The sequence below is a fragment of the Pogoniulus pusillus genome, chromosome 11 (genome assembly GCF_015220805.1).
Source record: "Pogoniulus pusillus isolate bPogPus1 chromosome 11, bPogPus1.pri, whole genome shotgun sequence".
NCBI lineage: Eukaryota > Metazoa > Chordata > Aves > Piciformes > Lybiidae > Pogoniulus > Pogoniulus pusillus.
In genome coordinates, this window is record NC_087274.1 from 33864797 (window position 1) to 33879365 (window position 14569).

At 57.8% G+C, this 14569-nt stretch overlaps 1 protein-coding gene across 2 annotated transcripts; it reads right to left on the reverse strand.

Moving 5' to 3' along the window:
- Positions 1 to 3880: 3880 nt before the first annotated feature.
- THNSL2 (threonine synthase like 2) lies at positions 3881 to 14009 on the reverse strand. 2 transcript variants are annotated; one of them, XM_064151686.1, is made up of 8 exons: positions 13722 to 14009; positions 12894 to 13088; positions 12482 to 12634; positions 11533 to 11763; positions 10106 to 10254; positions 7207 to 7332; positions 4641 to 4780; positions 3881 to 4258 (listed from the first exon to the last, which is right to left on the reverse strand). In XM_064151686.1, the coding sequence occupies exons 1-8, from the start codon at positions 13942 to 13944 to the stop codon at positions 4030 to 4032; spliced, it is 1446 nt and encodes a 481-aa protein (XP_064007756.1). In that variant the 5' UTR covers positions 13945 to 14009; the 3' UTR covers positions 3881 to 4029. The 2 variants fall into 2 exon arrangements, with proteins under 2 accessions (XP_064007756.1, XP_064007757.1); XM_064151687.1 differs by lacking the exon at positions 12894 to 13088.
- Positions 14010 to 14569: the final 560 nt, after the last annotated feature.

The following is a 14569-nucleotide window of genomic DNA, read 5'->3' on the forward strand; positions in this document are numbered from 1 at the left end:
CCGCGCCTGAGCGCCTACTTGTCTTCATACCTGTCCATAAATTACACAGCACCCCCGGGCTGCTACAAATCACAATTCACCTCCCAACCCTTCAGAGCCTGCTTTAAAGCACTGGCTTCTAACTCACGACGTTGCCTACTCCTCCCAGCCCATGAAAGGCAACGATGGAGCAAGGGACATGAGGCCCTGGTCAGCAAAGGAAAGGCCCCCACATCGGTACTCTGGGTGGGTGGCCAGGAGCTGGAAGAGGGGGGTGGACATCATGGCAAAGCACAGGGGAAGGCTGGACTGCCCTGCAGGTGGGCAACGGCATCCTTTTCTGCAGTCCAGTGGGAAGGGGTCTTACACACACACCCCCTCGAAGTCTAACCCCGCCGGCACAGCAAACTGCCAGCTCCTCTTTGCTCTACTGCACTCCCGGGGGCACGGTCAGTGGCTGAAGTGATAAAGCACAGCACGGCCCCGCTGCTGCTCTCTCCACGGGGTGCAGCACCAGGGTCTGCCTGCTAGCTCCGAGGAAGGCAGCTGAAAGGCAAGCCCCCAGGTGCAGCCAACCAGATCCCAACTCGCTGACAGGACAGGCACCTTAATGCCTTGTCGGACACGCCCACGGATGGCTACAGACAGCAAGATGCTTTGGGATGTGTGAGCTACTGGGCAGACATCTGCAGCTGAGCCACAGGGGACCCCATTCCCCTCTCCCAGCACACTGTAGTTCTAACCCAACACATTGCATCTCCATTCCAATTCTCTCCTTGAGGTGTGCAAGCCTTAGGAACAGGTCCCAGCCACATCTCTCGCTGCAAAGAGTATCCTGACCTCTGGGTCCCCACGAGGGATGGCATCTGGCTCATGTGCATCACTGTCTCCTGGACCACATGCATCAGACCAGCCTGTGGGGCAGGACCTGGAACTGGGATTCGTTATGGAGAAACACTTGAGCAGTTGATGTGTGGGATTATTTCACAAGGCTGGCCTGGATTTGTGATGGGCTCTAGTAATCATAGAATGGTTTAGGTTGGAAGGGACCTCAAGGATCATCCAGGATCATAGGCAGGGACACCTCCCACTAGAACAGATTGCTCAAGACCTCATCCAACCTGGCCTTGAACACCTCCAGGGAGGGAGCATCCACAATCTCCCTGGGCAACCTGTGCCAGTGTCTCACCACCCTCACTGGAAAGAACTTCCTCCTAATGCCCAGTCTAAATCTCCCCTCTGCCAGTTCAAACCCGTTTTCCCTTGTCCTGTCATTACCAGACCTTGTCAATAGTCCCTCCCCAGCCTTCCTGTAGTCCTCTTCAGATATTGGAAGGCCACTCCAAGATCTCCTCAAAGCCTTCTCTTCTCCAGGCTGCAGAGCCCCAACTCTTGTAGCCTGTCCTCAGAGCAGAGCTGCTGCAGCCCTCTGAGCATCCTGGTGGCCTCCTCTGGACTCCCTCTAACAGTCCCATGTCCTTGTGTTGGGGGCTCCAGAACTGCACACAGGAAGGGGAAGAGCTGATATGTTGCCAGCCCCAGGAGCACGACAGCCTGTCACAGCCAGCAGCTGCTCCGAGTGCTCCAACTGAGGAGCACCACTTTTCTGCCTGAGGAAACCTGAGGATAGGTGAGCAGGGCACCAAGCACCTACTTTGGAGCCCTTGGGAGCTCCCAGTGTGCCAGGGATGCTATGTCCCTGAGCAGGTGGTGGGACATGACATGCCTACAAGGCTGGGTTCATGCCCACACGCCAGGCAGCTGAACTGCCACGTGCAGCCATGCATTGCCCTCTGTGGGAGCACAGCCACCCTGCCAGCCCAGCCTGGCTCTGCTGCCTCTGCCTGCACCCCAGCTGTGAAACAGGCTCTGCCAGCCTCACTGCCACCAGAAAGGACTCCCATCTGGTTTGGACTGGGACAGAAGCAGCACCTGCACCCCACAGGGCTATCCTCAGAGGTGGTTGATAACTTTTCACCCCACATGGGCATCACGCACAGCAAGGTCATGGCCTTTACCCATCCTGCTGCCCTGGGCCACTGGCAGGGCAGCATGGGGATGCATTTGCCATGGTTTATGCTGGCAGAGCCTACCAGGGCTTTACCATGCTGCAGGTCCAGTGGCCCCCACCCTGCCTTTTCTGCTGCCACCCCCGTTAGGGGCCTGGGTCCAGCCCTTCGCCCTCCCAGCTCCCCTTCCTGATGCAGTCCCAGGCAGGAGCTGGTTCTGCAAGCCCTTGCTTGGATGCGGAGCTGGCTGCAATTTCAGGCCTCTGCCCCCTCACCGAGTGGCTGCAGCTATGATCAACAGCTAAATTACCACTGGGCAGCCACAGGACGCAGGGAAGCAGAACTGAGAGGTGGTGGAGTCCAACCAGTATAACCTCTGCGTCCACCAAAGGGGCAGCCGCCCACGGCGGGCAGGGGGCATCAGGGACTTCTCACCAGCACCACGAGATCTGGTGCACTGCACCCCACTGCAAAGCCAACCTTTGGGGTAAGGCTGTTCCTGAGGACAAGGCTGCAGTGCCGCTCCCATCAGAGGTGTTCAGGTGCCTGATTTGGCTGTTGAGGGGTGAATGATGACCCATGAAGCACCAGACCTTTCCTGGACCCTACCATGGGGTCCACAACACAACTAGCAGAGCTGTTAGCTTTGAAAGCACCAAATGCCTCCAGCAGCTGCAGGTTTTTCCGTCACATTCAACAGAACGTTTCCCTCACCCATTAACTGGGCTGGAGCAGCCTCAGCCCCTGCTTTGCTGCGGGGTGAGTCTCTCCTCTCCTGAAGAGTTTCGGTGGGCTGGAAGGAGGCGGTGCGGGGCTGGGAGGAGCCGACTAGAAGGCTGCCCAGGTGCCAGCAAGGCAGCCTGCAGCCAGGCAAAGCTTCCAACTCCCCCCGCACCTTCCGCACCAGCCCATGCTGATTCACTTCACAGAAGGTACTTTCACCCTGCTAAATGCCACTAAACCTTCAAACTAATCCTCCCATTACAGGACTTCCTTTGATGTCAAAGGGGGAATTTTTTTGATGGCAAAGGGGGATTTTCCCCCCCCTCGTTGTAATTATTCCTTTTTTTTTTCCCCCACCCTTTTTAGGCACAAGAGATCCCTGCCAGATGCATGGCTTGTGGAGGCAGCTCCCACACAAGGTATTTATATATTTATATGTATATGATGGGGACGTGGTATTGAAAGGCCTGAAGTTTCAGGCAGAAGAGGAGAAAGGGAATTTCCCATTTGCCTCCGTGGAAGTTGCCCAGGAAGAGTCTGTAGCAGGGTATGGATCCAAAGCTGTGAGATACTCTTCAGATAAATGTGCACTGGACAAACATCTGTTATTTAGCACTGAGCATGTCTCCATGCCTGGGAAAGATCCCTGGCACAGCTTAAGTTATGGGGATGGGCAAAGCAGTTCCACTCCAGATCTGCAAGGATTTCCTCTTGAGCATGGAATCATACAATGGCAGGGGTTGGAACAGACCTCCAGAGATCATTCAGCCCAAGCCCCCTGCCAGAGCAGGAGCACCCAGGACAGGAACACATCCAGGTGAGTTTGGAAGGTCTCCAGAGCAGGAGAGTCTAGTCTACAATCTCTCTGGGCAGCCTGCTACAGGCCTCCAGCACCCTCACACCAAAGAAGTGTCTCCTCACATTGAGGTGGAACCTCCTGGGTTCCAGCTCATACCCACTGCTCCTTGTTCTGTCACTGGGCACCACCAAAGGAAGACTGTCATCTTGGGTGCTACTGGGCTGGCTGAGCTGAGTCCCCCAGCACGGGTGCTGCTTGGGAAGGCAGTGACTGTGGGTAGTGCTGGGAGAGCTTTCTGCAGCAGCAGGGATGCTGGAGCAGGAGGCTTCAGTCAGGGCTTCAGTCGGTTTGTATGAACCAGTAGGAAAAAGAGGAGAGAGCTGCCGAGCTCTTTACTGCAACTGGTATGAAACGGTGCCACCGAGCAGCGTCTGCCCTGCCTGCTGGCTCCCTGCACAGGAGCACAGGCTGCTCTCCCTCCGCAGCACAGGGCTCTGCTGCCGGCCGTGCTCCGGCAGCTCAGCTCTGGGTGACTCCCTGCCCGGCCGTCCCCCGCCGCTCTGCCGCCGCTTCGATCCGCTCCCGGAGCACCTGCGCCCAGTCCTGGTCCCGCTCCAGCGGCGTGGATCTGCTCTCCATGGCTGTCAGCGCCCTGATTGCAGGAGGAGGCTGGGGAGCCAGGCCAGCTCGGAGCACAGCCTCTGGAAACTTGGCTGCAGAGGCTGGAGCTAAGCAGCACCGCGGTGTGCTGCAAGGGAGAGCAGAGCAAGAACTGAGCTGCAGCTGCTGCACGAGCAGAGGAGGGATCGGGGAATTGCTGCGCCTGGAAAAGGCCTCTGAGGTCACTGAGTCCAACCATAACCCAGCTACCACGACCACTGCCCCACGTCCTGAAGCATCACATCTACAGCTTCACGAACACCCCCTGGGATGGGCGCTCCACCACCTCCTTGGGCAGCCTCTGCCAATCCCTGACCACTGTTGCAGCAAAGATATTTTTCCCCATTTCCAGTGTAACCCTCCCCTGGTACAATGTCAGGACAGATCCTCTTGTTCCATCACCTGATACCAGAGAGAAGAGACCCAACCCCCACCCCACTGCAGCCTCCTTTCAGCAGCCCTGTGTTTACCCATCTGGCTGGCAGTAGTGGTAGTGAGCAGCCACGGCCGAGTGTGGGCACAGCAGGTAGAGGTTCTCCTCCCAGCAACGCCGCATGGCTCCCACGATGTCCTCATCAGAGGCCGAGCAGGAGCGCAGGGTCTCAGACAGCTTTGAGCCAGGATGAACAAAGAGGTTTGCCCAGGACATCACCACCCACCATGGTCCCAGCCAGGCTGGTCCCATGGGCATTCAGCAAAGCAACTGGAAACAGGGAGGCTGGAGGCTGAGACTGAAGGAAAAGGAGTTGCCTCTGCAGCTGGGGCATCAGGCACTGCTGGGAAGCACTGTGGGGCTGGGGCCATGTGCCAGTTTGAGTCTGTATGTGGCTGTAAGGGCCACAAAGGTGAAGGCCTCCAGAAGCTAGAGATGTCCAGCAGGTGTGCTGTATTTCTTCCCATAATCCTGCATCCCTATAAACCTGCCTGTGAAGTCAGTGTCTGCCCTTCTCCTGCCCACCTCTCCCCTGGCAGCACAGGCTTCCTTATCCCAGGTTTTGGCAGGGGGGTGCTGGCAGCATGGCTAGGCCTTGGCAGAGGTCATTCTTACTGCAGCGTTTGGGCCTGAGGAGGGAGGCGTGAAGTTGAGATGTGGCAGGGGAAGGTTCTGGCCTAAGCCCAGGTGGGAAGGACTGGGCCAAGGCTGGATCTCGATTGGTGTATTTTACATGCTTTGCTGTGCTCACCACTAGGGAACTGCAGCACTGCAGCGTGTGCTAGGGCAGCACTGGAAGGGAGGAGTTCAGTGCTTGTAAAGAGCCTTTCCATTGCAGCTTTCCAACCCTGCAGCCCCCGTCTGTGAGCACTGCTCTTGCAGCCCACCTGCAGCAGCAGAGCAAGCTGTCTGCTGCCCACGCCATCAGAGGTGAGAGCCAGGGGGCCCATGCACAGGTGCCAGGAGCGTGGGTGCAGAGGAGCCCAGACTCAGCTCAGCGCTACCTGCATGCTGCCAGGGAGCTTCTGAGGGCAGAAGCTGCTCTGCTCTTACTGATGCAAGGCTTTGGCTTGCTGCTGTGCAAACAGGAGCAGGTGCTGGGCACAGGAGGCTCAGAGGGCACAGTGAGTGTTGGATGGGAAGAGTGAGAGCTTTGCACCTGGCACAGAGCCTGCAGCCCAAACACTTGGTGTTCTCCTGGGTTTTGTATCTGCTTTGTTTTCATGCTCCAATTTGCCACAACACTGATGCTGTTCAAGCCAAGCCTGGCTGGGGCACTTAGTGCCATGGTCTGGTTGACTGGCATGGGCTGGGTGCTAGGCTGGGCTGGGGGAGCTTGGAGGCCTTTTACAACCTGCTTGATTCTCTGATTCTGTGAATCGCAGCACCAGGGTCAGCAAATGGCAGGCACGGGGCCAGTGCCGGCCCCAGAGCAGCCAAGGAAGGGAAGGGTGAATATGCTGCTGGGTTGTAGGCAGCTTTTTATCACTTTTGGAAAGAAGGAAGATGGAGCTTCAGAAACGTAACTGAAAAGGGAGACTCGACACCTCCATCATCATAGAATCATCATCACAGAACAGCTCAGGTTGGAAGACACCTCAGAAATCATCTACTGCAACCCACCCATGGGCAGGGACACCTCTCAACTAGACTCAGCTGCTCAAGGCCTCATCCAGCCTGGCCTGCAACACCCCCAGGGAGGAGGCAGCCACAGCCTCCCTGTGCAGCCCGTTCCAGAGCCTCACCACCCTCACACTGGAGAACTTCTTCCTCAGCTCCAATCTAGCCTTGCTCTGCCTCAGCTCCAAACCATTCCCCCTTGTCCTGTCTCCAGACACCCTCAGCAAAAGTCCCTCTGAAGCCTTCCTGCAGGATCCCTTCAGGCACTGGCAGCAGCTCTGAGGTCCCTCTGGAGCCTTCTCCTCTGCAGGCTGCACACCCCCAGCTCCCTCAGCCTGTGCTCACAGCAGAGCTGCTCCAGCCCTGGCAGCATCTTTGTGGTCTCCTCTGGACTCACCCCTGCAGCATTGTGTGCTGCTTCTGCTGGGGACAGCAGAGCTGGAGGCAGGATTGGAGGTGAGGTCTCAAACACCACGACAGAGAACTCCTCTGGCCTCATGCTCACATTTTTGGTGCAAGATGTCCACTTCCGCAGACAGACAGAATGGTTTGGGTTGGAAGGGAACTTTAAAAGCCATGGAGTCCAACCCCCTGCAGCCAGTAGGGAGATCTGCAACCAGAGCAGGTTGCTCAGAGCCCCAAACAACCTGATCTGGAATGGTTCCATGGATAAGGCTTCCACCAACTCTCTGGGCCAAGATCTCACCACCCTCAGAGTAAAAGATTTGTCTTTGTATCTAGGCTGAATCCCTCTCTTGTAGTTTAAACCCAGCACCCCTTGTCCTGTCACGTGCAGCTTCATCACAGCATACAAAGATTAATTTGGTAACTTCCTTCACTCTCTGAGGGGAGAGGAACCTCTGCTCAAATCACCAAGTGGGTGTACTGACTGTAATTAATTCTGAAAATCAGCTGAAAACAGCTGGCAGCCACAAATCTCCTCCCACGTGGGCACAGAGGGCACTGCCCCGTGAGGAACTGACCTTCCTGTGCAGGTCCTGCGGCAGCCTCAGGCTCTTGGACACACTGAACCGCTCCATCAGTGCCTGTGTCAGGCGGCTGTCCGAGCCCGACAGCAGCCAGAGGATCCTCTCCACGTTGTAAGGCTCCTGGGATAGCAAAGCCAGAGGTGAGCAGCAGCAACTGGAGCGTGCCTCAGGCGGGAGAGCACCTGTGTGGGCTCTCTGGTGCCTAATTAGAGTGGGGTCCTACTGCCACCTCTGTCTTGGCAGGAGCTGAGGGGGCTTTGATCTTCCCCTGCACCCTGAGACAAGTCTTTGGGACCACAGTCTCACAGCTTGCACCGGGCTGGAAGGGACCCTCCAAGGGCCTCTTGTCCAACCCCGCTGCAGGCACAGGAACATCTCCAGCTAGAGCAGGCTGCACAGGGACACATCCAGCCTGATCTTCAGTGTCTCCAGGGGCAATGATCTTCACTGTCTCCTCAAGCACAGCCCTGGGCAGCCTGTGCCGGTGTCTCACTACCTTCACTGTGCACAACTTCCTCCTGATGTCCAACCTCACTCTGCCCTGCTCCAGTTTCAAACCACTGCCCTCAGCCTATCCCCACAGGCCCTTCTGAGCAGTCTCTCCCCAGCCTGCCTGCAGGTCTCTTGCAGGTACTGAAGTGCAGCTCTAAGGTCTCCCTGGAGCCTTCTCTTCTCCAGGCTCAACAGCCCCAACTCTGCCAGCCTGTCCCCATAGCAGAGGTTCTCCAGCTCTCTGCCCATCCTCCTGTCCTCCTCTGGACCCTCTCCACCAGGTCCAGGTCTCTCTCATGTTGGGGCCCATAGCTGGGCACAGCAGTGCAGTGAGGTCTCAGCACACTCTACATCACATGGTGGCTTTCAGACCTCTGACCTGTCAGAGCAGTCTGGCAGTGACCATCAGACACCAACAGCACCTAATGAGGGGGCAGGTGGCACATGGGCAGTGCGACCACATCTGCACAACCACCCTGAGCAGCTGAGGCTGAGAACAGCCCCCGAAGCTGGGAGCCAGAAGCACCCCCGGCACCAGGGCACTGCAGATGCTGTGTGACTCCCCCAGCTGCTGCGTGACTGAGCCAGGCAGCAGCTCCCTGCAGGGCTGCCCCACAGCCTCCACGGACCTGCAGGGCACAGGCAGGGCTGGCGTGGCCTGCATGGCTGTGCAGCGATCGCTGTCGCGACCCTGAGGCAGAGCTCAGCGCAGGACCATAGAGCAGAGTCCCAAACCTGCCCCTCCCTGCACGAGCACCACGAGAAGATGCTCCCCCGTGAGCACAGGCAGCCGCTGGAATCATCTCCCCGGGGAAGCGGTAGAGTCCCCTGGGCTGGACACTTGCCAGGCTGCTGGGCCAGCTCGTTTCAGCTGCACGGTCACCTGGAAAGGTTGGGCCAGATGACCCTTGGGGGTCCCTCCAGCCTGGCACTCTGGGATTCTGGCATTCTGTGACATTCATCCAGGTGTTTTGGCTGAGAGACCTTGTGTGGACAGGACCAGGGGCACACAGTACCCAGTCCTCAGCACATCTGGGCTGGAGTCCTGCTCGGGATGAGCTCTTCATACCCTTCAGCAGTGCCTGTGACCTTTTGCCTTACCATCCTGTCCTACCTTGGCAGGTCATCAGGACTTACTCAGCCTCTTTTGCCCTTATCTAGGAGGCTTATGGTCTAAGTCCTGTTCTTCTTCTTCTCATCACCATCTCCCAGAGCTTTCAGCCTGTAATCTTGTCTAGTCTGGGTGTAGCCTGCACTTTGCTTTAGGCTGTCCCCTGTTTTAGGCTGTCCTCTGCTTCCCAGCTTGGCTGTCCTGAGAAGCTACATGTCCACCTGCCTGGATTTCAGTGACCTGCTACTGCAGGTGCCTCCATCACTGTCCTCCTGACACCCCTGCTCCTGTCTTCTGCTGCTCCCACATCCTGACCTTCCCCCTCACCCTCCATCCATACCAGCTTATGGCTTACCCTGCAGTGACCACACTGACAGCAGGGAGATGAGTGGGGCCAGGACACTGCTCTAAGTGCTGCCCTTGCCATGTAAGCCACTAGCCAGCTCATTGTCCCAAGCCACCAGAGCTGCTGGGTCTGAGTTTGGAGATCATGCTGGGGACTGTTCCCAAGGAAAGTTCTGGCAGGATGACATGAGTTGAGTGGTGCTTCCTGACCTCAGGGCCAGCAAGCAGTCCCTGCTTTGGCTTTGGGTACTGCAAAGACACAGCAGCTGCTGGGATTCTCCTGGGATTACTCCTTATGTGGCACCAGAGTCACAGGAGGGCTGGAAAGGATCTCCAAAGCTCCTCTACTCCAACCCCTTGCACTCCTCCACCAGAGCAGGTTGCCCACAGCCCTGTCCAGACTCACTTGGAATATGTCCAGAGCTGGGGACTCAACTACCTCCCTGGGCAACCTGTTGCAGTGTTCCAGCAGCTTCCTGGTGCAGAACTTGTTCCTCACATCCAATCTCAGTCTGCTCTGCTCTAGTTTGCAGCCATTGCCCTCATCCTGTCCCTGCAGGCCTTTGCAAAAGTCCCTGTGCAGCCTGCTTGTAGCCTTTTCAGGTACTGGAAGGTCACCATTAGGTCTCCCCAGAGCCTTCTCTTCTCCAGGCCAAACAACGCCAGCTCCCTCAGCCTGTCCTTGTAGCAGAGGACATAACAAACCCCAGAATCCCAGCATTTAACAGTGAGGTTTACCAAGTCCGGCCTGAAAAGTGAGGATGGAGGCATTTGAAGCAGGTGTCTGTGCACAAATGCTGCTGTGTGGCACACCTCTTGAGGCTTGGCATGGCCAGGGGCAGAACCATGCTCTCACGAACCAGGGAGAACAGAGGGCATGGGAAAAAATAGGGTCAAACTCACAATATTGGGAATTGGCCCCATCTGGGCTGATTCACTACTTACCTGAATATCCATGGCAGATGCTAAGGTGACCTTCACACTCTGGGACAGGGAGAAATCTCCATGCTGCACAGTCCTGTGCACGATGTCATTGCTGTTAACCACGGCAACCAGGCGGATGGGCAGCCCCATCTTCTGGGCAATGCAGCCAGCTGCAAACACAGCAACAGACACACCTGCTGGTGGGCAACCTCCAAGGACACCCCGCACAGAAGTCACTGCGCCAATGGATGGAGCAGGTAGCTCAGAAGCAGACAAACGTGGTCCCTTAAGGGACTCCAGATAGCTGCCTTTAGGCGTCTGGGGGAGCACCAGACTATAAAAGCCAGAGATGCAAGGTTCCATCTGCCATCAAATGCTGACCCTTCAGCATCTCCTCCTGGGAAGATGGATGAGCAGGGGACCAAGAGGCCAAGCAGCTGCTCTTCAAGCAAGAAATCACACAATCACAGAAAACATCCAGTTGGAGAAGCCCTCCAGGCTCACCCAGGCCCAGCACTGCAGGCTCAACACCAAGCCAGCTCCCTCAGCACCAGCTCCACAGCCTGCTGCAGCACCCCCAGGGATGGGGACTGCAGCACTGCCCTGGGCAGCCTGTGCCAAGGGCTGAGAACCCTTCCAGTGCAGAACTGTTCCCTGAGCTCCAGCCTGAGCCTCCCCTGGGGCAGCCTGGAACCATTTCCTCTGCTGCTGTCCCTTGCCACCAAGCAGCAGAGGCTGCCCCTGCTCACTGCAACCTCCCTGAAGGGAGCTGCAGAGCAATGAGCTCTGCCCTCAGCCCCCTCTTCTGCAGCCTGCACACCCCCAGCTGCTCCAGGCCCTTCTCCAGCCTCACTGCCCTGCTCTGGACAAGCTCCAGCCCCTCCATGTCCTTCCTGCAGTGAGGGACCCAGAGCTGAACACAGCACCCTATGTGCAGGGCTCTCACAGATTGTTAGTGCTGCCCTGGCTGGGTAGCCTGGAAGCACAATGACTGCAACTGAGTGCAACATAGCTGTGCACCTATTTTGGGACTGAGGTAATTCAGGACTCACGCTTAGGAGCCCAGACAAGGCAATTAAGAGTAGTTCTCCTGACTGTGCATTCCCCTGCAAACCAGGCAGGACTCCACACCTCCCTTAGGAAATCAGAACCACAGTATTTTCCCTCTTTCCTGAATCAAACACATTCTGTCCTCTTCTAACATGCCCAATCTCAGGATAGCCATGGCCACCATCCAAGGGTGGTTTGGGATCTACTGCAGCTTGGGGATCGCCAGTGACACCTGGATGAGTAATCACCAGCTGTGAGCAATAAAATGTAAGTGGTTCTGAAGAAATCCCAGCAGAGAGTGGGTGTTTTAATAAGCAGCAATACTCAGTATCTGCAAAGTGCTTTCAGTCTACAGGTCATGGCTCTCTTCCTCACCTAACCTATCTTCTTCCCTTTACCTGTGATGTTTCCTCCTCCTCCTGTCGGCACAACAATTTCCACCACTGGCAGTGGAGTGGTGTCCAGGGATGGGGCACACTGGAAGTAAGCGTAGAAGTGGTGAGCGATCTGCACCATGATCCTGGACCAGTTGACAGAATTCAGGCTCATCAGATTGTGTTTTCTGGCAAAATCCACATCAGCAAACAGCTCCTTGATTGGCTCATCGATTTCATCGCTGTTCCCACGAGCTGCCAAGAGCAGAAAGGAGAGATTAGATCTGCCAGCATCACCACAGCAGGCACCAGGCCCTTCTGCTCAGAAACGGGGCCAGCCTCAGGCCCTGCAGCTGAGGCACCCTGAGCTGGCTGTGACTCAGGAGCTACGTGAGCTGGGAGTGAGCAGCAGAGCAGGGGTGCTGGGGGGGTTCTGCAGACATGGCACTCTGGGGTCTGCCTTATACCAAGGAAGGTAAATGGCTCATGCCAGGAAGGTAAATGGGTACATCCCTGTGAGATGCCAAGGTTGAGACCTGGCTGAGCAGAGCACAGCTGCTTGTGGGACAGCTCAGGCACCTAGTGGTGCTTTCTGCCCATGGGGCACAGCACAGTGGTGAGGGAAGGACCACCCATGAAGGTGAAGTTACAGAGGACAGAGCGGACCCTCGACTCTTTCAAGGCCAGGAAACAGTGCTGGTTTCATCAGCTAAACAAGAACTGCCTGCAAGGAGAGAGCTCTGACCTGTGGCCAGGAAAAAAAGGAAGCCTTGAAACACCTGGTCACTAAACGGGGGATGTCTGCTCCGGGCTCAAACAGGGGCAGTCTGCAACTGTGCTACTGTCTGGCCCAGTGACTGTGGTGGCAATGGCTCCGCTGGCCAAGGCAGCTGCTAAGGCAGTAACCCCCTGACGTTTGGGGCCCCAGTTCTGCCACAGCAGGGCCACACAGCAGTTCAACAGCAATGCCAACCAGCAAAGACGTGGACATTGTCTTCAATGACTGTGGTCATCTGCAGTTCCTGTATCTGGGTGCAGAGCCCCTTGGGCAGCAGAACGAAGATGTCTATGTTCTTCTGCCCTCTCACACTCTCGATGGCTGAACTCCCTGTGTCCCCTGAAGTCCCTGTTTCAAAGTGGGGGGGAAGAGGGAAAGCAAAACATCAATGTGTCAGTCACACCTGCCCTGCTGCATGTAAGAAAAAGGTGCAGGGATGCTCCACGAGATGCTTTAGGATAAAGCAGCCACCCTGGCATTGCCCAGAGAGCAGTCACACACAAGACAACACCACCCTGGCCCATTTATGGGGAGGACCATAGGGCCACAGCTCTCAAGGTAAAGACCTGCCTACGAATTCCCCCGCCCCCCCAGGGGACGTACTCACCCACCAGAACAGTGACATGCTTCTGCTTCTTCTCCAAGAAGTACTGCAAAAACTGCCCCGTGCAGGACAAGGACAGGTCCTTAAAAGCATAAGTAACCCCATGCCACAGCTCCAGAACGTTCAGCCCATCTTTCAGCCTGGACAGATGGACGATGTCCTTGTGCCTGAACCTGCTGAAGGCCCTGTCGACCAGGTCTAGAGGGGGACAGGGCTGTTAGATTGGGTAGGGGAGGACTTTCCTGACCCAGAGCTTCCTTCATCTCTGCTCTTCATGCTCCTGGGAGGCTTTCTACATAACCAAAGACTCTCAGTTGCCAGAGAACTGACAGATACCCACCAAGTTATTCTTAGTTATCAGCAGTTGCTAGCTCACAGTAGTAACCCAGCCCAGCCTCCCTGTGTTGGAAAGCTCCGTGCAAAGTCACAGCAGCGCAAACTGTGGTAAAACGCAACAGAGAACCCCCAGATGTGAGGGCAGCGCAGTGGAGAGAGAGGCTGCAGGTGCCCTCTGCCGGCAGCGAGTCCGTTAAGCTGGGGCTGCAGGAAGGCATGGAGCAGCAAGCTCTGGCGGGAGGGCAGGTCTGGAGCCCGGCAGAGCGGCAGCGCTGGGCCGTGGCAGCAGCCATCGCTGGTCACCAGAGTCCCTGTCTGCACACACCTCTCCAGGAGGTGACAAGCCCCAGCAAGGTGACGGAGAAGGGAAGGACACAGAACGGAGCAGGCAGTAGCGCATCAGGCTCCGGCATCTGGGGGCAGGCAGCCGCACCCGAACGCTCCAAACCTCTCACGCCCTCGGCTCCGCCAGCTCCCCGCAGCGCTGGGGCTCACCGTTGAGGGTGCTCGGCGGGATAAGCGCAGCCGGGATGAAGAGGGAGCAGAGCTCCTTCACCAGCTCCCGGTAGGAGAGACGGCTCCAGCGCCGCAGGGTGTCCCCCTCCAGCACGGGGATGCGCTGCGGCATGAAGAGGCCCCCGTCGGCTGCGTAGCCAGAGAAGAGGGCTCCCTCGAAGTCCGCAGTCCCCACACCTCCCCGTGTACTGACGTACTGCATGGGTGCTGCGAAGGCAACGGGGTCAGTGCCAGGGCCCTGAAGCGGCTCCTCCGCCAGAACAGCCCCGTGTGCCCCCCTGCCAGGAACAGCCCCGTATGCCCCCCTGCCAGGAGCAGCCCCGTGTGCCTCCCTGCCAGGAACAGCCCCGTGTGCCCCCCGGCAGGAACAGCCCCGTGTGCCCCCCTGCCAGGAGCAGCCCCGTGTGCCCCCCGGCAGGAACAGCCCCGTGTGCCCCCCGCCAGGAGCAGCCCCGTGTGCCCCCCGGCAGGAACAGCCCCGTGTGCCCCCCGCCAGGAGCAGCCCCGTGTGCCCCCCGCCAGGAACAGCTCCGTGTGCCCCCCGCCAGGAGCAGCCCCGTGTGCCCCCCGGCAGGAACAGCCCCGTGTGCCCCCCTGCCAGGAGCAGCCCCGTGTGCCCCCCGGCAGGAACAGCTCCGTGTGCCCCCCGGCAGGAGCAGCCCCGTGTGCCCCCCGGCAGGAGCAGCCCCGTGTGCCCCCCGGCAGAAGCAGCCCCGTGTGCCCCCCGGCAGGAACAGCCCCGTGTGCCCCCCGCCAGGAGCAGCCCCGTGTGCCAAGCTGACTCCCCGCAGAACCTTCCGAGCACGCAGCCAGAGCTCGGCAGGGAG